The sequence below is a fragment of the Tauraco erythrolophus genome, chromosome 28 (assembly GCF_009769465.1).
Source record: "Tauraco erythrolophus isolate bTauEry1 chromosome 28, bTauEry1.pri, whole genome shotgun sequence".
In the NCBI taxonomy this organism is placed as follows: Eukaryota; Metazoa; Chordata; class Aves; order Musophagiformes; family Musophagidae; genus Tauraco; species Tauraco erythrolophus.
This window is the reverse complement of record NC_141492.1, coordinates 104,834-130,816: the sequence shown is the minus strand read 5'-3', so window position 1 is coordinate 130,816 and position 25,983 is coordinate 104,834. Positions and strand designations below refer to the sequence as shown.

The 25,983-nt window shown below is 40.4% G+C and overlaps 1 protein-coding gene across 1 annotated transcript in view; it reads right to left on the bottom strand.

Annotated features, from left to right (window-relative positions):
• Window positions 1-238: 238 nt before the first annotated feature.
• Window positions 239-25,983, bottom strand: part of SPPL2B (signal peptide peptidase like 2B) — a 40,033-nt gene continuing 14,288 nt past the window's right edge. Inside the window, 12 exon segments of the mRNA XM_086627486.1 lie at window positions 239-5,944; window positions 9,696-9,983; window positions 10,976-11,136; window positions 13,422-13,499; window positions 19,844-19,943; window positions 21,405-21,467; window positions 21,595-21,669; window positions 22,475-22,556; window positions 24,071-24,187; window positions 24,344-24,440; window positions 25,278-25,403; window positions 25,406-25,419. Of these exon segments, the coding sequence (XP_086483612.1) occupies window positions 5,894-5,944; window positions 9,696-9,983; window positions 10,976-11,136; window positions 13,422-13,499; window positions 19,844-19,943; window positions 21,405-21,467; window positions 21,595-21,669; window positions 22,475-22,556; window positions 24,071-24,187; window positions 24,344-24,440; window positions 25,278-25,403; window positions 25,406-25,419 (1,252 nt within the window). The 3' untranslated portion in view covers window positions 239-5,893.

The following is a 25,983-nucleotide window of genomic DNA, read 5'->3' as shown; positions in this document are numbered from 1 at the left end:
TGTTTCGGGTATCCAGTCTGGCACATTAACAGAAAACTAGAAAAAGCCATGGGCCAGTTTCAAGAATTTTCCATGGAATCCAGCTCAAGACGGGCGCTGTGAGCGGCAGCCTTTTAAACCACAAAAGACACTCTATCACATCCTGGTACAAACAATAAAAAGTAGTAAATATCTGGATTTCAAATGTAAAGGTGATACAAAAATAGCAAAATTCGGTTCAAAAATTAAGTATCTTTATTTTACAGCTTTAGAAAACATTTACAGTTTTAAACTAGAACAGCCTAAAGGAAAGTAATTCCAGTGTTTTTTAAAAGCAAAACAGAAGAACACACACTGCAGTTTCAGTTGACCAGTCATTTTCAATTTTCTTTCACCATATCTACGTGTGCCTGAAATAGGCTTAATTACTCCATGGAAAGATCAATCTGCAGAAACCCCTGGGATATTTCTCATCTCTTGTCCTAAAATTCTGTTCCCCCCTACTGTTAATTTTGAAATAGGGTTTTTCCCATGTTACATCATAAAAGAAAGAAGCAAATCTACATTTGGTCACTGGAAATGCTATGTATTACAAGGTATTTACATATATAAAAATATATATATTATGATATGCTGTGCAATTGGATACAAGGCTGTAATTCAGTCAGAGGGAGGGCTGGTATCAAAACCATGAAGAGCTATACAGACACAGGGTGGAAAGAACCCACCCAGACTGAATTGAAAATCTGATGCACGTATTACACAGTAAGACCTACAGTTCTGGGAAAACAGAAACGTTTAACAAAAACATCTTTTGCTACTTAGAAATGACATTGCTTCTTCTCTTGGTCTTCACAATGGCTCTATCCCATTGTCAGCACAGTCAGATATTAGTAAGGTGACATGTTCAGTTCTTTGTTATTACTCGCAAACAGTAACAACAACAAAAAAATCTTAGTTGTACTGTAGATATAAGATACTTATATTGTAGAAAAAAAGTTACAAAATTTATCTATCCTTGTAGATACCATGCACCAATTTTGCAAGTCATCACCTAGCAAAGACTACTCCTTCTAGTGTGTGTGAAAGGAGACAGTTGCCCTCTTCACACAAGGGAGTCCACAACTGAGCAATCCAGTGAACTAAAACTATGAAACTAATATGCATAACGTATGTGATTATCTGACTGACAACTAAATGAGATGCAAGATAAAAATCAGGGAAGGATATTCATTTTATCAGCATCCCTGGCACAGCTGTTGATGACCGACTACATCCTTACAGAGAATTAAATCCCTCATTCTTTAAGTCCCATCTGCACTTCATTTCCACAGCTTCAGTTTGTTTCACAATAGTAGCCCCTATAGTAGTGCAGGAAAAATACCTGAACTGAGTTTTCACACCAGTCTTCCTACACTGGCCAACTCTCTCAGCTGGCTTTTTTTTTTTTCTTTTTTTTTTTTTTTAAATTAGGGGGGCAAACTGCACAGAAGATCTTAAAATAGCAAAAATGTATCATAGGTTTTGGATTGCAAGAAAATCCTTCCTTCAGCACTGTAAGAAACGAGCTTAAAAAGTTTGTTCCTCATGCATATATATGCAGTTACACATATGCATTCGCAAGCACGAAAAATAACAACCTTTAGAGTTTGCACTCTTCATAACACTAGCCTAGATACTATTATTTGAGCATTATTACAAAGTCCTTCCACAAAGACAAGGGATGTTTAAAACTGTTCTACTTACAATGTTACCTCCCAAGAGTAAACTTCCTCACTAAAAGCAGCTACTATCAACCATATAAGGGAGAAATTCTTCCCTCTGAGGGTGCTGAGGCACTGGCACAGGTTGCCCAGAGAAGCTGTGGCTGCCCCATCCCTGGCAGTGTTCAAGGCCAGGCTGGATGAGGCTTTGGGCAGCCTGGTGTAGTGGAGTCCATGCCCTTGGCAGGGGGTTGGAACTGGATGATCTTGAAGGTCCCTTCCAACCCAAACCATTCCGTGATTCTACGATCCAAGAAACTAGAATTAAGCAAACAGGTATCTTTCTCTCACCTCATAAATTCTCTTTATACTGCTCTAAATTTTCACCTCCAGCCTCCCACGTGATCCACGTACAAAGCACCACTAATTCAGTTCTAGTAAAGTAACACTAGCATCGTTCAAACCGCACTTGCACATTGCTAGGATATTACTAGGGCCTCAGCTCCTCCAGCACTGGGCTGGATGGAGAAACTGAAGGAACAGGGCCAAAACTGAGCAGACCATTGATGGTCAGGGCTGTAAATCTGCATTTTTTCTTTAAACAGTTGGGTTTTGCTTTCACATGTTGCCATGCTGAAAGTACTGGAGCTCATACTTTCTGTCAGTGACTTCCAGGATCAAAGACATTAATTTCTAGTGTTAAAATATGACACACTCCCCAGGATAAATGCAACACGTGCTCCAGGCATCAGGCCGGGCTATGGTCACCGATCCCCAGCTCTACGCTTTTCAGACAGTGCTAGGAGTGCACCAAGAAACCAAGATTTCTTTTTGCTCTCCCCCAGCCTGTGCTGGCTCTATAAAAGTTTGAGAATCAAAAGGTTGTTGGAGAGGACAAGTGACAAAGCGTAAGCTGAAGACAAACAGGCAATAGATGTTCACACCAGCACACACAGACCATTGCCATTAACTGGCAGAGGCAGATAAGGTTATGTCCCCACACAGGCCTACTGGCATGTTAGAGCCTGTGGTAACATCTGTGACACTTATTTTTTTGAGGTCTCCACTGTCAGCTAGGAAAAGAACAGATTCTGACCCAAACCGGATTGAACTACACTACTACAGGGTTTTTTTTTGTCAAACTAAACCTGAACCACTGTTTTGAAGTTTTTGTTCAACATGAACAGGAATATTCAGTCAGAGCAGAATGAAAAAAAACCTCAACCAACCAACTACTGGTTTCTTGCTGTGGAAAATGCATGTCAAGGATTGTGCTCCTCCCAGACATCACCAGCATCCTACCATTCCAGCCTTTTAAAGCTTGGATCCACAACGGCAAAGTGGCAGGTTTATGGCATTTTTCTGACTACAGCTACACCTTTAAGATGAAAAGAACTGTTTCTAGCCTTTACAAACTTTTGGTTTAAGGAAAAGGTTATTGTATTGGAAACTATCAGCTATGACTCTTGTGTACAATCCGATGCTGAAGGGCTGGTCTCCCGAAAGCACCACTGAACTAACTGCACAGACTGAACAGGATATTGCTGTTCATAAAGAGCATCACGCTCTCAGTACTGGAACTCTTGCCAGTGGTGTTTATCTGGTACTGCGGGGCACCCTGCTGCTCAACTCACTGTTTTTAGGAGCTATGATGAGCTTGTTTACTTTGAGACCATGTCTCTGCATAAATTCAGCTAATGTACGTTTACATTAAACACCAAAAGAAAGTTCCCGACATACAGTGCATGTGTGTCAGCCGTAAGCTGTTCTCAATCAAAAATTTCTAGCCTACAGATCATCTCAAATTTCTCAGAGATAAACACCTGGATGAAGTTTGCCATCTGGAGCTAAACTTGCAAGCGACCATGCAGGGAAGTATTGCAAGAAACTTGATAAACTGTAATGCTGCCTTCGGCTAAGGAAGGTGGCTCCAAATTATCCCAGAAGCATGTGCACTTGTAACCCTTGGCTACCAGCAGATCAACAACAGGACCAAGAGTTGCAATATTCCCAACAGCTGCTGGGAAAACAACCAAAACTGAATGACTACATCACACGAAGTCGAGTCCTCTACTAGTTCCTGAAATTACAGATGACTCTGTGCACAATATACTAGTTCCCAATTCAAGAAAATCCAATTAAAGCATGTTATTTATCATCTATCACTAACCTAGAGATGGCAAAACCTCATCTTTACTCCACATGATTTGAATATTTACCTGCAAAACTGGAAGAGGGAAAGGCAAAGGTGAAACACTCACAGAAAAGCCCATAATTGGTAAATGCAGAAGATACAGAGGATCAGTGAAGAGACAATTCTCTTGTGCCAGTGCTAAAGGAAGCATCCAGTAGCAGGCAAGGCTGTCCTGTTGTGAAAACATTCCAGAGTGCCAGAAACACTCAATGCATTCAACAAATTAAACACACTTAAAAAAAAATCTTATCTCAGTAGGAAGAGCACTGCATCTATTTAACATGTGCTTTGATGTGGTTTCTTTTCAGAGGATTTATCATCTTTAAATTAGCAAAACAAAACCACAAGTCTTTGTAATACACGATCTGAATTGTCAGTCAAAATGTTTGCAAAACTCCACTGCAGCACCCATAAGATACAAACTGACCCCTGTGTGAAAGTTCCTGATACGATGGCACTGAATTACAGAAAGCCCAACCTTCAGACTACTCCCGGACTAAAGTGGGCTTGTTCACTGCTCTCTACTGCAAGTGGCACGACACGGCTCTTGTCTACGTGGTTAAATTATTTACCCTCCAGATAAGATGAGCTCAGCAACAGTATGCATTGGAAACAGCCCTTCCCCACAGAGGTTTCAGATGCTTTCCATGGCTTACCACTCCAGATGTTGGCCATTCTTAGGGATTCTTCTACCACCAGCCCCAAAATTGCCTTACCGTAATTTAAGTCCATTAATTCTAATTTTGAAAAAGAAAAAATAATTTGTTTGCTTTTCCTACTTGCAATTGCATTTTGGATTTCTGGGTATTTATCATATATGTCCTTAGGTTTTCTATTTGGATTAGTAGTTTTGGACCTCACTGGAGTAAACTCTTCCACTGCCAGTCTTTTTCAGTGTCTCCTCATGCTTTCTGAGCCACCTTCACTTTGTTCTTATCTTTTCCCTCTCCTATCACCATTAGCAGAGAACCTAAATTGAAAACCACAGAAAAAAAGCACTTGTTAGTGTGATGCTGTGCTTCATGTCCTGCTGGCCAGCTGGGAAACCACACTCTAGATAAAATACCTAAAGATTAATCTTTCCTTGTTGCTGATGTTTTCTGGACCTCTGATCATAATTCCTCTTCTCTTCTGGACTCTCTAATAATAATGTCCTCATTTTCCTGAAGAGGCAGCCCCTACACAGACTTTATTTTAAAACATCAGAGATTGTACTCGTCATGGAAAAAGCCTTTGGACAAGTATTTGGATCCGGTACATCTATATTTCAAACACTTACTTGTGTCAATGTGGTGTGTGTCAAGCGTCAATATACACTAGTTGCACATTACTGCTCAGCCAGCTTATTTATCCATAATATACTACAAATAACGTGCCAAATGATGAAAGCATATGCAAAATACTCTGTTTTGTTAACTGATAAACAACAAAGCTGCCATTAAAAATTATTATTACAGGGCTTGACATCCTAAACAGCCAGTGTAGTGCAAGAAAACAGAAATATATGCACTACCCAACAATGAGGCTAAAGAGAAGGAAAGAAACAAAACTGCAGGATCTTGCACTAAAATAGCTGCATGTAAACATTTACTTCAAGGCAAGACTGTTACCAAACACCCAATATATGCCCTTTTTTTTTTTTTTTTTTTTTTTACCCAGTTCTACAAACTGTGGGGTGAGATGTCCAGGAGACACTGAGCATGTATGTGGACTCAAGTTCTGTGTTTTGAAAGAACTCACAAAGCAAGAACCTATAGGAGAACACGGTTTGTGGTTAAGTAGAAAACTTCCTTTAAATTCTCCAAGCATTCTGTTGCTCATCAGATACCAGAGCACAAAGTAAGAGCTGCAGGTAATGTAGCATCTCCCAAACGGTGTATTAATTCATTAAATTAATTAATTCTTAAAGCTCAAAATCATGTTATTTCAGTACTGTTTACTGACCAGTTTCTTTCTGGCTCCACAGTCAGTGCTCTTTCCCAGCACACTTAGAAGTCTACAGGCACTACCTTTGTAGTCATGGTAAGTTCTCAGTCTGAGCAATGCATCGTGGATGCAAACTCCAAATCTGAAAAACAGAAACGTGCAGGTCTTAAAAATGCTGTCAAGACTTGCAAAGCTTTTTAAAAAGACATACTGAGGGCTACTGTAAGGATAGGGTAGCTTCTGAAGGAAAAGCTTGACTGATATCTGAGATCAAAACATCACATAAAAAGTTCAAGAAATTTGGTTTGTTCAATATAAAAGAAGGAGGAAGAAATGAAACCAACACTTTTTTAAATGAAGCTTTCTATGTGACATGTTAATAAACACATTGGAAAATAGGCTGTGCTGCAGATATTCTGTCTTCTGGCATTTGTCCAAGTTTAGAGAAAACATTAAATATTTTCACAGGTATCACTCTTACATATATGGATGTACTTTTTTTAACTGACACTGGTAAAAATAGAATATTTTTTGATATATTTTTCTATTTTTTGTGTTGTTTTTTTTTTTTTTTAATATATTTAATTTAAACTGCTCTTCATTTGTGACAACAAAACAAAAAAAAATTCCCAAAATTAGAAGAGGGTTTGGGATACTTCTCCCTTACTTGTCACCCTTAGTAAATAAAGTCTTTCAGATTGCATTCTACCTCAGCTGCATTTGAGCAACCCTTCAGGAGGACACAGTCAAAACCAAACACTTGGTCCAACACACTGATATTTAGTAATTTCAGAGCTAGGAAAGAATCTGATCCTCACTATTGTGATGCAAAGTTTTTTGGGTTGTACCTTTAACTTTTTTTTTTTTTTTTAGTGGGGTTGGTTGTTGTTTTGGGGTTTTTGTTTGTTTTTTGACTAAAACAAATCCTGAACACATACAAGTTTTGAGAAATAAAATCCTTATTATTAAATTTTTTAGATAGTTAGCTAAAGGCTTAATAGCGAAAGATGTAAACAAGAAGCGCATCAACACTACTTTTAACGTTAACAGTACTTTCACTACTTTGAGCATCTTAACTCAAGTTTGGTGTGGGATGCATATCTGCAATCACAAAATAAAATCAGTCAGCCACACTGAACATTTTCCTATACAACATGAACTAAGCTGGTCAGAGAGGTTTTTGAAAGACAAAGCAGCACAGCCTTGGTTTTTGATGGAAATGATTGATCTGCCCAGGATCACGGTATGAACAGTCACAGCCAAACCAGGGTCACCTGATTCGTACAGTACTGGAATAGTCAAAGTATGTAACTTATTGCCAGTTTACATACTTTAGCTGGAGATATTGCATTGAGTAGCTATCGGTGTTTTTTTTTCCCCTCTCGCACTGATCTTTGTAGTTCGAAAAAACAAACAAACAAACAAAAAATACTAAAAGTCGCATTTAGAAATAGATGGAAAACTACAAACTTCAGATGAAGCACATGCTCCAAGCAGACCTATGCAGAATGCAATGTAAACAAAGCAACTGTTAAATGCCTACAAGTGAAATGTTATGAATTCTTCCATCTTAATTGAATTATAGACAATTTGAGAAATAAACTGTTTCTTCACCCACAACATATGAGAACAAATGTTAAAATACACTTTGAATGATGATAAAACTTAATGCTTCATCATCAGAAAGCTACTGGCTTTTAAGTATATAAAAAGCTATTCCAAATAACATCATGACTGAAAGATGATCAAGGCAAAAAAACATAGAACTTTAGTCAGTCTCCAAACTAATTTTCTTGCTATTTGCCAAGTTTGTTATTTAAACACAAGATTATATTCTTAATTTAAGATACATACTTATACAATGGCTTAAATTAAGGCATAATCCAGCTGGCTGAAGTTTTCAGTAAAATGTCTCTGTTGCTTTTTATGAGTAATAACTGGTTCAGATTCCTGCTGGCAAAAGTAACAGCCCATTAAAGGTGAGACTGAAAACCAGATCTCTAGTACTACTACCTTCCATTAGGGTGATTGGTAAATCAAATGCAGTACAGGCCTTTGGACTGAGGAAGCCTTTCAAAAAACTCACCATTGAATCAACTTGTCAGACAGGGCTTGAGGCTTTAAGCAGAACCTGGTAAAACTCTGAAGCCACAGTGTGGATTTACAGAAAGCCTTTCACATTCTAGAGAAAGGAAACTATCCACCCAACGTGAAACAGATAAAACCAGAAGTCATAATCCAAAAAGCACAGGGTAAACTTTTGGAAGACCTAGCCAGAAAGATAATGGCTGAAATTTAACAGACAGACACTAAAGAGAGCTCTTCAGAACCCAACTCAACACGCCAACTGGAGACTCTTAAATTAAAAGCAACGTGTCCCTACAACGATACTTTTGTAAACAACATTTCGGGCTCTCAAATACTCTGGAAAAAAATATTTCTTTCATGCAATCTGGAACAATATTCTAGGATCCTAGAACACTTCAATTTTCTATTTCAGTTTTAATATGGAGTGTTTGAGGCTCTCTGGGATTGCAATTTAAGTGTAGAACAGACACCGAATGTTCTTTGATGGAATAAGTAATATGCAAATCACATCATCCCTCTACGTGTACCAAAGTTGATATATAAAAGACTCTATGTTATACAGTAAACCATACAATTTCAGGAATATAAAGTAAGACCAGCTGCACCCCAAAAAGTATTAAATTCACAAATTTAGTCCTTCACAATGTCACATAGCAAGAGGTACAAAATAATAGGGTAGATCGCAGCCTCATTCCAGAGCCTGACAGGCCATGCTTTGGCTACTCTCGGGATGAAGACAAAACATGACTGAGGCAGTTGATCAGTCACTGAGCAGCAGGTAGCTTTAAATCACAACTGACTACAGCACCATATGTGCTCCCTCGGGAATGAAAACTCCTGATTATTTTCTTCGGAATTAGAAATCGCAATTATATTCTTCAAACAAATAACAAGTAGAAGCTGAAAACCCCAAACATATGAACTTTTACTGCTTTAACATTTTCCGATGAAAAATACTGCCTATTAAGCTTAGTATAGTGCTACTATCTATTTTCTTACCTATTTGGCTTGTATTTTATTTCTAAAACATTAAACATTATTAATATGCTTTTGCTTCCAGTGTTCTGAGACAAAAACTATTTATTTTCAGAGACAGCCCCTAGAGTTCATCTGAGTGCTTAGAAAGCTTACTGTAGCTCCATTCATCCTGCCTTTTAAACTACGCTCATAGCCAACCCAGGTACCAAGAAGTAAAAACAAAGACAAAAAAGTTAAGAGATGCATTTAATGCACCACGGTAGTATTAATCTTTTCAGAGGCTGGTAATTTAACCATTCTCTGCATTTCTTGAATGTCAGTTTATACTAAAGCATTGCCTTGAATCCATGGCTATGACAAATAGGGAAAAGTCAAGTAAAAGGTGACAATAGGGGAACTGCTAGAACAACTACCATGTTTCTCTCAGCTAAGCATTGTAGCAGACTTGTTCAATGCTTTTCCTCCATGGGAACCTACACTATGCTAAAGCAGCAAAACAGCCACATGAGCATAGAGTACTGAGTAAATAAAAACTCTTAATACTACCCTGGCACAATGAAAATGGAACAGTCAAAGGCATTCACTAACAAAATGTTCATTGTAATCCATACATCAGAACCTTTGTAGAGCACCATATTTCAAGAAAGATGTTTGAAGTGTATAGCTGTACCAAAGCTGGAGGCAGAACATTCGCCATTGGATTTGATGATCAGACTCCCAGTGAGGTTCATCAACGAATGCAAACACTACTAAACCAGTCCTAAGTACATACTGGTTTTTATATGGATATGTTTGTGAGGGAAAATAAGGAGTTCTTATCACATCACTTTTTCCAGCTGTTTTTGCTCTGCATTTAGCCATTTGCTTTCAAGGTCATCCTTATTCTGACCAGCTGGTTCCTCATTCTGTGCAAAAGAGACTCCTGACTGGTCTGTCTTTGTGTCGGTATCAGCCAGCTCCTCTGCAGCTGAGGTGGGGCCATGCAGCTCCTTCACATGGAGGGTAGTATTGGTCATTTGCTCTGTGTCTTGTTGAGAGGCTGGTATGTTGCTATCTTTGGGAAGCTCAGGGCAGTTGACAGGAGCTATCACCAAGGGAGGCTGAGGTAGGTCTTTCTGTAAATGGAAGATCACAGTCAGAACGCTGGGAAGCAAGAATTACTGTGTCCAGTTATCAGGAGTGATGGTCATACAAGATGAAGATTAAAGGTCCATCATCTCCATTATCATTCTCAAGTAGTGGACACATGCACATAGTTATCCTGTCTGTGTTTTATAGTACACACAAGAGGATTTTTCTTCCATAAATGTGTTTAATTACTTTCTGCTGATTTCATATGAGCTCTGCTGATTATGCACGAACAGGCAAACAGCACTTTGGCACTTTGTCATTCTCTGGTTTTGCCCACCTTTACTATCAGTGTACAACAAATGGCAGCTTTTCCATCGCGTTTCAGACGATCTCAAATATTTTTCCAACAATAAATTCAGTTTTGTAGAGGAAAGTTGTGAAGGTTATCGCAAATAGTTGAACAACAAAATAAAACTCACTGAGAGGAACCTCTCACTTGACAGATTTCCCCTTTGACTAATTATTCAAAAATCTATAACCATGCATCACCACAGAAATTATTCCTTTTGGAATCAAATTAATTTCACTTGTACCACAGTGAAACAAAGTGATAATTTACTCTATCGAACTAGATTTCTACCTTCATAAGCAGCAGGGTATGAAAAAATATGAAGAAAGATATTTCAAGGTATATTTTATGTAGTATTATAAAATATTGCATTTTTATATAACGTTTTAATATTTTACTACTAATAATACTAATAATTTCAATACAGATCAAACAGTAAAATCACGGCAGAATCAAGACAGATAGACAAGGTCTACTTTACCTTTCACTAGCCAGTCTAAAGTAGCCACAGTTATTAAAAAAGAAAACCTTAATGAGGCAAAAAATCACCTAAAAGCAAACAATCATGCAAAACAAAAATCTTTGTTTGTTTGATAATACTGCAATATTTTTACTCAACTTTAATTCTAGTTAGGTTTTTATAATATTAGTATTTCTTGAAGACACTCATATCAAACTGGTATTCACCGCAAAGCCGCTGCCTGTCCAGAACACTGCAAGCTCCCTTCTCCAAAGAGCCACAGCAAAGCTTGTGAGAAGAGTGCAGGGCACCAAGTAGAGGAGAGCGGGCTGGCCCATCTGCATCAATGCCAAGGCAACGAAGGTCACAAGAAGGCCTATGCCATAGGCTGGAAGGAAACAAAACCAGCAAAAAACAGTTATTCAGATACAGCTCTGCAAGAACAACTAAATAAATAGCTAGATGAGCATTCTAACAGGAACTTTTTTCAATACGTAAAACATCTCCAGAATTTTTTCAGGCCTCTTTAGACACAAGTATTATATACACAATGTAAACTTGGAATAGTGCTTTACTTCACAGAGATACTACAGTCTTTCTATTGACAGTAACATCTTGTCAAAGTAGTGTGATCAGCCTGGTCCATACTATGCAATTAAATAATTACCTTAAGCAGAGTGAGAAAGGGAAAATAAAGAAATGAAATATTATGCCTCATATTGTATTCATGAATTCAACAGATATAGACAATTATTTTGATCTTTTGACCATTATAACATGTGCTGCTTGTTTGGCTTGGCTTTAGCAGTTTCTTACTGTCCTGCAACACCACTTTAAAAAAAAAACACCAAACAAAAAAGTCATCTGTATGTTATAATTTGTTATTACTTTCTATTTAATTCAGCATATATTCTGCAAAAATAAAGTAGAACAGAAGCAGCTAGGATCTCACATTGTAATCCTTTTCAATTACATTTTCAGACCAATGAAGCAAAATTAAACTGGTTTTTCTTCAGGAATCAGATGATAAAAGACACTGAGGTGCTGGAGCACATCTAAAGAGCAATGAAGCTGGTGAACAAGTCATATGAGGAGCAGCTGAGGGAACTGGAGTTGTTCAGCCTGGAGAAAAGGAGGCTCAAGGGAGACCTTATCGCTCTCTACAACTACTGGAAAGGAGGTTGTAGTGAGGTGGCTGTCAGACTCTTTTCCCAAATGACAAGATGAGAGGAAACTGCATGTTACAGGCTGCCCAGGGAAGTGGTTGAGTCACTATCCCTGGAGGTATTTAATAAACAAGTAAATGTCATGTCATGCTTAGGGGCATGGTTTAGTGGTGGACTTGGTAGTACTAGGTTTACAGCTGGACTCCACGATCTTAAGGGTCTTTTCCAACCTAAATGATTCTATGATTAGAATACTCAATAACTTTTTACAGTTCTTCAGAAATGTGGTTTTTCAGTTGTTGGGGCTTTTGTTTGTTTGTTTGTTTTCGGCCACATTATGTTATTAGTGAGAGTTCCATGTATCTATTTGAAATATTTCTTCTTGTAACTTAAGTCCATTGCCTCACATCTTATCTCTGCACATATGTAGAAAAAGTCTGTCTTCTCTGCATCCTCACATTAGCTGTGGACAGCAGCAGAATCTCCTCTTTGCCTTCTCTTCTTTTAAAATCATGTATTCCAGCCCTCAGCTATACTGATGGCCTCCACTGGACTTACTCCAGTATGTCAACGCCTGTCTTGCACCAGGTTAAGAGTCTTAACTGCCATATTGTGGGAATAACACCTTCTTTCATACTGCAGACTCAATCTTGCTAGAACAGCCCTGTATATGGTTAGTTTTCATTGCTGCAATAGTACATTGCATCTATCGATACAACATTTTCCTACCAGTTTCTGTAAATTTATTTTGAAAGTACCAGGTAAGACAATATTTTCATTTAAGTATATACAGGAGGAAATTATTTAAGATTTAACATTGAAATAAAAGCATCTCTCTAACCCTGCTGTAAGTCTCCAAGAACCTTGCTATTTTTACAAAAGGATTTCTAAACCAGTTTTTTATGAAAATTTTTCATGACATTAACTGCAAGCATCTTAAGCCTTTGCTAGCAAGAAATACTTTCCACAAATCCAACAGAAATCTGTAAGATCCTATTCATCAGTTGTCTCTAAGTCCACAGCATGTAACTCTGTGGATTCCACAAACTGAAGAAGAAAACTAATTTAGAGGTGTTACAGCCATCACTATACGATTCGTTGCATCATAGGTCACGGACTTTTAGAATACACAAAAAGTTAGGAACAAAGTCAAGGATGATATCCCTGAACCTGAATTCTCATACGGAATGAGCTCAAAGATTCATGAATCGCAAAATCAGAATGAGTAGCTCAGCATATATAAAAATAGTGTAGATGTAAGGGTTATAGTGAGACAAACAAGAAGCTCCTCTTGCGCAGGGCAGAAAAAACAGCTCGGGAAAATGATATCAGATAACTTGGTGATGGAAGGTCTATCCTAGAAAGTACTTTGTTAAAATATTTCTATTTAATAATAAAAGGAGGAAAATAACAAAACGCCCAAACTATGTAAGATGAGATCAATGGTATGCTTTCGAAGGGAGCAGCCCCTGCAGGTATTGTTCCCAGGTGTCACTGCTGTACGTACCTATTGTGCAGGCTACAAAATACACCCTGGACGACTGCACCTGAATATCAAACCTATGGCAATAGGCTACCAGTAAGCCTAGGGAAGGAAAGAACAATTATAACGTGCTTTCGACCCATTCACACATTAAGATACACAAAAACACCAAATTATCTAGGAAGTTCTAAGATTCCCACCCCTCACCCCCAACAGTTGGGCACCCTGGTATTTAAGTACTATGACAGCATGTCCTGGTTTTGACTGGGATGGAGTTAGTTTTTCTTTTTAGCAGCTAGAAGAGCTCTGTGTTTTGGTGTTAGTCTGGGATTCATTGTAAGAATGTTGATAGCACACTGATGTTTGTAGTTGGTACCGAGACATCCGGGACCTTTCAGCTTGCCGTGGTTTTGCCGGGGGGCAGGAGCATCAGAGGCTGGGGGGGCATCGCCGGGACAAAGGGTCCACAACTCCCTCTACAATTTGAACTTAGACTTGGGATTGAGGGCCAAATGGGCCAAGGGAGTATTCCATGTCATGCAACGTCATGCCCAGTATATAAAGCAGGGTTGACTGGGAAGAGGAGCTTTTGCTCTCCCGGGAACTCTTCCGAGGGCTCTCTCAGACTCTCGGAGTGCTCTCTCTCTCTCTCTCACGTTCTTTTTTCAGGCCTCTGGCTCATCTGGGACTGTGGTGTTGGGACATATCCGTTTCAGGATCACTTGCTGCGATGGGACAGGCGTCGGTCACTTGTTTGTATATATTATCATCATTATACATATATATTAATATTTCATTATTACTTTTTATTTTATATTATTATGAAATTGGTCTTATCTCAACCCATGAGTCTCCTTTCCTTAACCCTTTTAATTCTTTTCCCCATTTCCTGGGCCGGGGGAGGGTGAGCGAGGGGCTGTGTGGCCTTGAGTTGCCAGATGGGCTAAACCACAACACAGCATCATTCAGGAAGCTGCACAACTTACAAAACAGTGAAATGACAACACAGGCCCAGTATAACAGGTGCACTCCAATAACAAAGTTAACACCTACAAATACGCAGATCCTACATACAAAACATCATGCCATCCCTATTAAACAGTTGCAAAAATACAGTGTTCACAACAAGAATACGGGTAAATTCATCCCTCTCAGCTCCTAGTAAAGGCAATAGAAATTCAAGGCTAATGACTACACCTATTATGGCTTGGGGGGGGGACGGGGGACAACAGACAGGGATGACAGCTCATGTTTCTCAAAATACAAGAAAATAAACAAATGATTTCTCAGAAGAAACCTGAAAGCCAGAAGATACATACTTGTTTTCACCTGCAGCGGTGTCAGGCATACTTCTACATAGAATGATAGAATGGTTTGATTTGGAAGTGACCTTAAAGTTCACCTAGTTCCAATTCTGCTGCCACAGGCAGGGACACCTTCCACTAGACCAGGTTGCTCAAAGTCCCATCCAACCTGGCCTTGAACACTGCCAGGGATGGGGCAGCCACAGGTTCTCTGGGCAACCTGGTCCAGTGCCTCACCACCCTCAGTGTAAAAAATTTCTTCCTTAGCTCTGATCAAAATCTCCCCTCTTTCAGTTTAAAGTCATTGCCCCGTGTCCTGTCACTACACGTCTGTGTCCGAAGCCCCTCTCCAGCTTTCTTGTAGCCCCTTCAGGCTCCTTGCACACCTGCTCCTTGCCCACCTGCCTTCCCAGGTACCTCTGCACGACAGGTATCAGGCTCTGGATGTGGAAGGCCCGTTGATGGATGGTGTGGATGACGGTCCATCTACACCAGAGGTGTTGCCAGGATCGGAAAGGCCCACCCCCTATATCATGACCACCTCCATGAGGTTCTAGTTGTACGCGACTCCATTCTGAGGGGAACAGAGGGTCCAATCTGCCAGACAGATCCTTCTCTTAGGAAGTCTGCTGCCTTCCTGATGCCCGGGTTAAGGACATCACTAGGAAACTCCTCAGCCTGGTACGGCCCTTAGACTATTACGTGCTACTGCTCTTCCCTGTGGGTAGTGATGAAGCTTCAACACATAGTCCAAGGGCGATCAAAAGAGACTCCAGGGCCCTGGAATGGCTGGTAAGTGATCTGGAGCACAGGTTATCTTTTCCTCTCTCCTTCCAGTCCCGGGCAGCGACATTGGAAGAAAGAGACATGCCCAGTCTATTCATACATGGCTCCGCAGCTGGTGTCATCACCACAGTTTGGGGTTTTTGGATAATGGGATGGCCTACATGGCACCAGATGGGATTCACTTTTCTCAAAGGCGAATGAGGGTCTGTGCACATCAGCTAACGGGGCTGGTTGACAGGGCTTTCAACTAGATTTGAAGGGAGAGGGGATAATATTAAGCTTGATCAAGACAAGCTGAGAGCACCTGAAGAGTAGCAGAAAGGAATTCCAGACATTCCAGCCAGAAAGTCAGATCCAACTGGGAGCCCAACATAAATGCCTCTATGCAAACACACATAGCATAGGGAATAAGCAAGAGGAGTTAGAGGTGTGTGCACGCCTGCGGGGCTGTGATCTTATTGGCATCACGGAGACATGGTGGGATCAATCCTATGACTGGAGTGTTGGAATGGAAGGACGCATGCTCTTTAGGAAGGACAGGCAGGGGAGATGAGGAGGAGGTGTCACCCTCTATGTCCATGACCAGCTGGAGTGCATGGAGCTACACCCAGGGATGGATGAGGAGCTGACTGAGAGCTTATGGGTCAGGATTAGAGAGGGCAGGGACAGGGGACATAGTAGTGAAGGTCTGCTACAAGCCACCTGACCAGGAAGACCAAGTGGATGAGGCCCTCTAGAGACAGATAGGAGCAGCCTCATGTTCACGAGCCCTGGTCCTCATGGGGGACTTCAGCCACCCCGATATCTGTTGGAGGAACAACACAGCAGGCCAGAAGCAATCCAGGAGGTTCCTGAAATGCATGGATGATAACTTCCTATTCCAAGTGACAGAGGAACCAACAAGAAGAGGTGCTATGCTGGACCTTGTTCTCACCAACAAAGAAGGGCTGGTGGGGAATCTGAAGTTCAAGGACAGCCTTGGCTGTGGAGTTCAAGATCCTTAGGGTGGCAAGGAGAGTGCTCACCAAGCTCACTACCATGGATTCCAGGAGAGCAGACTTCAACCTCTTCAGAGATCTGCTTGGTAGAGTACCATGGGAGAAAGCCTTGGAGGGAAGAGGGGCCCAAGAAAGCTGTTGAATCATTAAGGATCCTCCAAGCTCCGGAGTGGTGCCTCCCAGCAATGAGGAAGTTGAGCAAAAACACCAGGAGGCCTGCATGGATGAACATGGAGCTCCTAGATGAAATCAAACACAAAAAGGAAGCCTAAAGAGAGTGGAAGCAAGGACAGGTAGCCTGGGAAGAACAAAGAGAAATTGTCCAAACAGCCAGAGATCAGGTTAAGAAAGCTAAAGCCCTGATAAAGTTAAATCTAGCCAGGGACATCAAGGGCAACAAGAAAAACTTCTCTAGGTACATCAGTGATAAAAGGAGAACTAGGAAAATGCGGGCCCTCTCCAGAAGTAAACGGGAGACCAGGTTACCCAGAATATGGAAAAAGCTGAGGTTCTCAATGACTTCTTTGCCTCAGTCTTCACTGGCAAGAGCTCCAGCTGCACAGCCCAAGTCACAGAAGACAAAGGCAGGGACTGGGAGAACGAAGAACTGCTCACTGAAGGAGAAGATCAGGTTCAAGACCATATAAGGAGCATGAAGATGCACAAGCCCACGGGATCTAATGAGATGCATCCGAGGGACCTGACAGAACTGGCAGATGAAGTTGCTAAGCCACTGTGCATTGTATTTGAGAATTTGTGGCAGTCCGGTGAAGTTCCCATCGACTGGAAAAGGGGAAACATAGCCCCCATCTTTAAAAAGGGAAAAAAAGAAGACCCAGGGAACTACAGGCCAGTCAGTCTCACCACTGTGCCCGGCAAGATCATGGAGCAGATCCTCCTGGAAACTATGCTAAGGCGTATGGAAAATCAGGAGGTGATTGGTGACAGCCAACATGGCTTAACTAAGGGCAAATCCTGCCTGAAAAATTTGGTGGCCTTCTATGATGAGGTTACAGCATGGATGGATAGAGGAAGAGCAACTGACATCGTCTACCTGGACTTGCCCAAAGCATTTGACACTGTCCCACATGACATCCTTGTCTCTAAACTGGAGAGAAATGGTTTTGATGGATGGACCACTCGGTGGATAAGGAACTGGCTGGATGGTCACACTCAAAGAGTTGTGGTCAACGGTTCAATGTCCAGGTGGAGACCAGTGACGAGTGGTGTTTCTCAAAGATCAGTACTGGGGCCAGTGCTGTTGAACATCTTTGTCAGCGACATGGACAGTGGGATCGAGTGCACCCTCAGCAAGTTTGCAGATGACACCAAGTTGTGTGGTGTGGTCCACAGGCTGGAGGGAAGGGATGCCATCCAGAGGGACCTTGACAGGCTGGAGAGGGGGGCCTGTGAGAACCTCATGAAGTTCAACAAGGCCAAGTGCAAGGTCCTGCAGGTGGGTCGGGGCAATCCCAAGCACAAGTACAGGCTGAGCGGAGAATGGACTGAGAGCAGCCCTGAGGAGGACTTGGGAGTGCTGCTTGATGAGAAGCTCAACATGAGCCGGCACCGTGCGCTGGCAGCCCAGAAAGCCACCCGTGTCCTGGGCTGCATCCAGAGCAGCGTGGGCAGCAGGGCAAGGAGGGGGATTCTGCCCCTCTACTTTGCTCTCATGAGACTCCACCTGGAACACTGCGTTCAGCTCTGGGGTCCCCAACATCAGAAGGACATGGAGCTGCTGGAGCGGGTCCAGAGGAGGCCACGAAGATGATCTGAGGACTGGAGCAGCTCTCCTATGGAGACAGGCTGAGAGAGTTGGGGCTGTTCAGCCTGGAGACGAGAAGGCTCCAGGAAGACCTTCCAGCAGCCTTCCAGTAACTAAAGGGGCTACAGGAAAGCTGGGGAGCGGCTTTTTACAAGGGCGTGTAGTGACAGGACACGGGGCGATGGCTTTAAACTGAAAGAGGGGAGATTTCGATTATACATCTGTCCTGGTTTTAGGTGGGACAGAGTCAGCTCTTCTTCTTAGCAGCTAGAAGAGCTCCGTGTTTTGGTTTTACTCAGAGGCTCGCTCTGAGAAGAACGCTGATAGTGCACTGATGTTTATAGTTGGCACTCAGGTCTCGAGGACTTTTTCAGCTTGCTGGGTTCTTGCCCGTGTGCAGGAGCACAACAGGATAGGGGGGAGCATGGCCGGGACAAGGGGCCCACGACTCCCCTTATGATTTGTACTTGGACTTAAGATTGAGGCCAAACTGGCCAATTAGTATTCCATATCATGGAGCGTCATGCCCAGTATAAAAGTGAGGGTCAGCTGGAAAGAAGGGCTTTTGCCCTTCCGGGACTCTCACTTTCGGGCTCTCAGAGTGTTTTCTCTCTCTCGCTCTCGCTCTCTGTCTCGGAGCCTCCCATTCATCCGGGATCGCGGTATCGGGTTTTATCTATTTTGGGATTGCAGCTTCGTAACAAGACGGGCCTCGGTCAAGGGGTGCTGAGCAATTACACCGTACATCACTCGTTTGCATATGTTTATCCTTGTACATATCTGTATATATATAGATTGGTAGCAGTAGTAGTAAATTGTTCTTATCTCAACCCATGGGTCTCTTTTCTTTTTCCTCTTTGATTCTCTCCCTCATCCCTGGGGTGGGGGAGGGTGAGAGGGGACTGTGTAGGGTATAGTTGCTGGAGCAGCCTAACCCACCACAACATAGGGAAGAATTTTTTTACAATGACGGTGGTGAGGCACTGGAATAGGTTTCCCACAGAAGCTGTGGCTGCCCCATCCCTGGAAGTGTTCAAGGCCAGGTTGGATGAGGCTTTGAGCAACCTGGTGTAGTGGAAGGTGTCCCTGCTCATGGCAGGGGGGTTGGAACTAAATGATCTTTAAGGTCACTTCCAATACAAACCATGCTATGATTTTATGATTCTAAAGTCAAATTTGAGAGAAAGTGGAGTAGAAACACTGGATGTTGCGTGACTCGACAAAATTAGGAAGTTTTGAGTGGTCAGCTAAGCATGTACTCAAATCATGTGCAAATGGACAAATATTTTCCTCTATCAGCACACTATTAAAGATGTTTTATACTATAAAATTAGTTGCTAAATCAGCTCTTGAGATATCTCTACATTTCTTGACATCACTGCATGTGAAACTAAACCATAAGATTAATGTGTATTTAATTTCTTATGGAAAAAGTGAATAATGCAGAAAAAAAGAACATAAAAGACATACTTAAAAATATATCAAATCTATAGAAGTCAAAGCAAACTTCCCACTTGAAGCAGAAGTACTATAGGAATAAACTAATAGGACAGTGCAACAATTAAAATTCTTAACACGCTAAACAAGAAATACCTGGAACTAAAATGTCTCCAAATCCTAGGAGTGAAAAAGGCCTGTCACACAGAGCCAAGGGTGAGGAGTTCAGTCGTGGAACCTTCAGGACCATTGGGAGCTTGGGATGAGAGAGACATATGCCTTATGAAAAGCTGTTTTCTCTACATACTGACACCATCTCCCAGAACTTGTTCCTGTTGTACTGAAACTGCAGACTTCAAATAGAGCAAATGTTCAGGTTGGTTTTCTTTCACATTATAGATCCTTATGTTTAAATGTTTTATTAATATTACTGACAACTAACAAAATGTATTTAAGATAGGAATGATGAAACACTTGCTAAAAACCAACAGCCAAGACAATTCCACAGGACAGACATCTGAAAACATTATTCATTTCAAAGTCCTCATGTGCAATAGGGTATCAACTCTGCTTTAACTGCAGGAATGTAAAAAATCTAGGTAAGTTGCCACACGCATATGAAAACCATTTCATTCCACTGCTTGCAATAAAAGTCTTGAAAGAGTAAAGACTTGAATAATTTTAAAAAGTCATTTTTCAAATCACTTTAAAGACTTTTTTTTCTTCAAGTGTTTCTATTCATTATGTAATTTGCAATGTTGAGGCACAGTATGGCAAGGTTCACTGCAAAAATGTATTCTCTTCAATACAGTACATTAAAGAAACTTTATTTTCTTTTCTCATGTTAGTGCCAGAATAATTTTATCTACTTATACCATCATTATTGTTTTATACAATTCATTCTGGGCATAAAACAGACTACAGGGTACTAAGAGAGTAAAAGAGACAAGAAAGTAAGAAGTTAAAGAAATTAGTATAGATTGATCCACTCATAGTTCACCCTGCAAAAACTGTTTTCTTTGCTATTTTCACATGTGACTATTACATTCATTGCTGAAAAGAGAACCAACATCCTTAAATTAACAAAATTGGTTTTCCTACAGATTCATTTCTTATTTGTTTTGCACACTGTATTTTACTATCTCCTACATGTCACATACTTTCCTCCCCAAGTCAGCCACATGTTGCACAGCTCCATGCACACAGCTTGCTGCTGGCAAACAGTACAGAACGACCAAATACTGACTTCTGTTTTCTTTCTGCCTCCAATTCTGTTTCTCTCCTTTGCCTATAGCCTCAGCTTTTAAAGAATAAATTGCATCAAGCAATTATGAAAACAAGGGAAGAGGGGGAAGAGACAGACTGATCATGTAAGTTTTATCTCTCTAGGTAAAAATGGATATGCTTCTTTAGTGGTAACTTGTATTTATAAATGTGACCCAGTGATTTTGTGAAGCTGAGCTAACCAGCTTCCTTATACTGAAACCCTTTTAAAGCAAGATAAAGGAAGAGCAAAGCTGTTGTGACAAACCACTAAAAGTCTGCTTTGCCCCCTATGTTTGGTGTAGATTTCCAGAGAGCTCAGGAGTGCTCATTTCCACATTAAATTATTTTCAGACTGGCATCTCCATTTCAGCTTTGCAGTCTTTGAATTTTAGAGAAGTTGAAAGTGCAATAGCTGGAAGTCAGTGCCCTATTTTCAGGCTACATACAGTACCTTTTCATGAGTGGCAGAATCAGATGGGCCTGCAGCCACCTCCACCATTATACTCTCCCCAGTCTAAAGAAAAACCAAGAAAATTGCAAATCAGGACGTTACTCAGCAGGTCTGGGATCATTTAGGAACACACAGAGAAACATGTCATTTTTGCTTTGTGAGCAGCAGGCACTAGAAATACTTTACTTACCTTTGTTAGAAAAGGTGTGATAAATACGAAGAACACATCATACACAAAGAGAACCAGGAGGAGCAAGGTACAACCCTGAAGGAAGAGACAAGATACTTGGTATTTACATACTGTGCATTAGGAAATACTGAAGAATTAATAATTACCAACTTAAGACTATTCAAGGCAAAAGCTAGCAAGGACTAAAACAAATCATCCATATATTTTTCTTCCTTCCTAAATATTTCAGATGGAGGAATTAGGTCTTGCATGCACCATATAGAAGAAAGTAATTCTTAGATACAAAATTACATGTTACTCCCTTAAATTCTTTAACATGTAAAATCTGGAAATGGAGACATTTCAATTTGTTAGGAAATATTAAGAAGTTTTTAATTTCCTCTGGAAGATGCTAGGCATAGCTTGAAACAGTATCCACATTACTTTGGCCAACCTGTACAGGGAAACAAATTTATAGGTGACGGTAACTTGAAGCAGAGTTTGAATAGCTGCCTAAGGGGCAATTAAATGACTAATACTGATTTTTATCTTAGGACACTAAGTAAATTCCGGAAGATTTGAAAAAACACCAGAATGATGCATCAATTCTGTGTCAAATTTGGGGATAAAACACACCCCACAAAAACACAAACCCAAAAAACCCCACAAGTGAGTGTATGGTGTGTGATTTACTAGTCAACACTCTACAGAACTTTAAGTTACCAAACACCAGACATAACAATCACAGGCCACTTGCTGGTCGACATTATACTCATTACATCACACTTTTCCAAGCTACATATGAACGGAAGTGCATTTCCAAGCCCATGTACTCTATAAAGTGGCTCCTCTGTTCAACTATACACAGGCAAACATCTTTTTACATCTGTAACTTTCATACCTTAAACGTAGGCAGGCGAATTGTTTTCAACATGTAAAGACAGAAAGCGATTCCTAAAGCATCTTGCAGAACCCAGGCCCACCTAAAGAAAGAGGAAAGTAATATTTTTGCAGGAAACACTAGAAAAGCCAGACCAAGCCCTGTCCTCACTAAGGACCTGCTTGGGACAAAAACTTTAATAAAAGTACTTGCTTGAAATAAACATTGTTGTCAGCAGGAATTTGCAAATGGGAAGTTGTGGTTGATCAACCTGATAACGTTCTACAACAAAATGACTGGTTTGGTAGATGAGAGAAGAGCAGTGGGGATTACTGTCTACCTAGACTTCAGTAAGGCTTTCCACTGAGAATCTCCAATAAGATCCTCATAGAGAAACTGATGAAGTATAGGCTGGATGATGAGACAGTGAGGTGGATTGAAAACCGGCTGAAGGAGGTCAGTGGGTACCAAATAGGAAGTGCTGGGATGCTTTGGCCTATGTATATATGTACACCCGTGTGTGCTAACGTAAGCTTATAGTTGAGGCTGTTTCTTGATTGTGTTTTGCAAGTTATGTATAGAACTACCAAGGCTCTTTGCTTTCTTTATTCTCGATTGCTAGGATCAAAGAGGAGTAGGATATGAGAGTAGGAAACACCAAGGTTTCCCTAAAATGGCTAAAGTCTAGATGCAGATGAGAGACTACGCTGCTGTGATCAATACCTGAGCACTTACTGATGGAGCTTTGTGCAGGAGACACTCAGGGACCTTCAGCTTTGAGGCAGAAAATAGATTTTCTAGTCCTAAACATCCCAAGCTGGAATAGCTTTATAGTACTTGTGTACTCAGCCTGACACTTATTTCTCTAAAAGGTGTTTCACAGTTGATGCTTCCTGGATTTATGAGTTCTGTCAGAGAATGATCCACAGCCTTAACACAGAAAATAGAGTGTCCCCCCAAAGGCAGTAACAGGCATTCAAGGCACAAGCAAGACATCTTTGGTACCATCAGTAGATATACACGATAGCATTTCAGTTCCAACACAGAATCCCTGATGGAGAGACTAAGATGATGAACAAATCATGTACATATGGGAACTTGAAGCACCCGGGAGTTAGGTAAGGGGTTAAAAAAACCCCAACAAATCACTCTAACAAAAGTGGTAAGAACACGTTATAATTAGGTACTGCAGCAATACTGGACATAGAGAATTATTACTCATACCAGACAGTTGAAAGAAACTAAAGATCTGACAATCTTCACAGCTCTTATTCTCTCTGAGCAAATGCACATGCAGACCATCACTTGAAGAAAAAACTCAGACAACTTGTGTCCAACTTTTCATACCACTTCTCAAAAGCCGTCTTAAGTCAAAGAGATCAGAACACGGACTGGAACTCAGAGAAACTCAAGCTTAACAAAAGACAGTTTCCTGTAACTTAACCAACAAGATAAATACGAAGTACATCAGGAAAAACTAATAATTCTGCCCAAGTCTCTGGCTTCTTTCTTGTCACTCCTAAACTCTGGGTAAGTTTAGGCTTTCTATGGATGTCAGTTACTCATACTCTAAAGCATACTATAATTTCTAGTACAGAAACTAAAATACACACTTACTGATCTTCGTTTCTGAAGATTCCCCAGACTACGCTGACAGAGATGCAAAACACTGCCAACAGCAACATCCGGACCTGTGGACGCTTGTGAAAATAAGGCAAGTTGTTGTCTGGGATTCTGAAATGAAACACACCATAGCTACAGTTGTTTACATAGTTAACCCTCCTCCTTTATCAACATTCTGAAGCACAAAACGACCTTGTAAATCCCACACTCACCCAACATTACAAAAAACTAATTTTGCCTATTAAAAGTTCGGAAGTTGTCACATACCTACACTTTCCCAAGGGGAATCTTCTTACAAAGGGAGACAGGCAACTGTAAAGACCAATTGAGGCAGCCAGGCAGAATATTCCTATGATAACATAGACTGAGAAAGAAAAAGTAGTAAGTCCAAGTGCTGAATAAAGAACAGACACTCAAAAAGCCTGAATGAGAAATAAAGCTTACATTTCACCAGTGAAAGTTAAATTCAGAGACTTCAAATGATTGTTAATTAGATTTATGCTCTTAAGTATCTAATTCTAGCTCATTTTACTCAGGTGTACTTTATGCAATAGCTACATCAATAAACCAAACCTCTGTGTTAATATTCTTAAAGTCATTAAATCATAAGCCTACAAGGTAATTTACGGTGAAGTATTTATCTTCTCATTACGAGTATACGTGAGCATTATAAGAGAACTCTAAAAACCACTCAGCAGCAAAATGAATTAACACAGATGGGATGCATTTTCATAACTTCCTCAGAAGTATGAGGATGGAGGTTCCGGTGCATTAGGTTCTCATGTCTTTTTGTCAATCAGTTTGATTAGTGATCAGTAGAAAACTTACCACCTTTACAAAGGTAAAAAAATTGATCCTGGATCTCATAACTTAGCTTAAAATTGAACAATAACAAAAAGACAAGTATGGTTTGAGAACACCTTTGACAAAAATAAAAGGAGGAAGATGTTAAGCCTGTATCTACCTAATAGCTTTAACGTTGGAAAAAAGCTCCTATGATCATCTAATCCAACCTGACTAAAAGTAGGTATAGAAATCTACTCAGTGGGTTTTTTTAATAGGGTTTTAAACCATATTGGGATGAAGAAACATGCAGACAGACAGCTGTTTCATAATTATTTTCACAGTAAAAATGTCCTTTAAAAGATGGCAGCCTTGTGGCATTGAAGATGCATCAATATAAATACAACTTTAAGAGTACCTAAGTGGTCATAGAAGAAATAAAGGAGGACCAGCATTGAGCAGCACATCACTACAAACACACAGATCATTATTGGAGTCACATCAACTGTTTCATCATCATGTTTCTCTGCCCCATCATCGCGTTGTGCTTCATGTACCGCCTGAAAGAGTAACATGGCTACAATCAGTCCCATTCCTTCTGCAACAAAATATAAAAGGGCACTGTATCTTCAGCAAGAACTACGTCAGGTTGGAAAACATGACACGACACCAATGCTTGCGCTGACTTCCACTCAAGTCAGGGGAATTCCACATTTTACATGGATGTATGAACACCAAATATAACACAATGCATAAAACAGTAATTGCAGCATTAGTTTATCAAAAGTACTATTTTTCATTCACTAAGAACTCAACAGAATCCTGAAAATTACCATAGAATAATTTGCTGAATTCAGTCAGGTTGCACATATAAGTAAATGTTAGAATAAATGAGCAGAAATTAGAAATAAACAGATGACCTCCTCACCCAACTCCTCTTATTGGAAAAAAGTAACCATAAAATTTCAATTAAAGATTCACAATAACACAGTATAGGTTAGGCATCTAACTCAGTTGTTTTGCACTATACTAGTGAAAACATATTTTTTTTTTTTACAAAGATTTTTATGGTGAGCTTTTGCAAAAGCCCAAATAGGAAGCCTATTACTATCCGATTTTCCTTC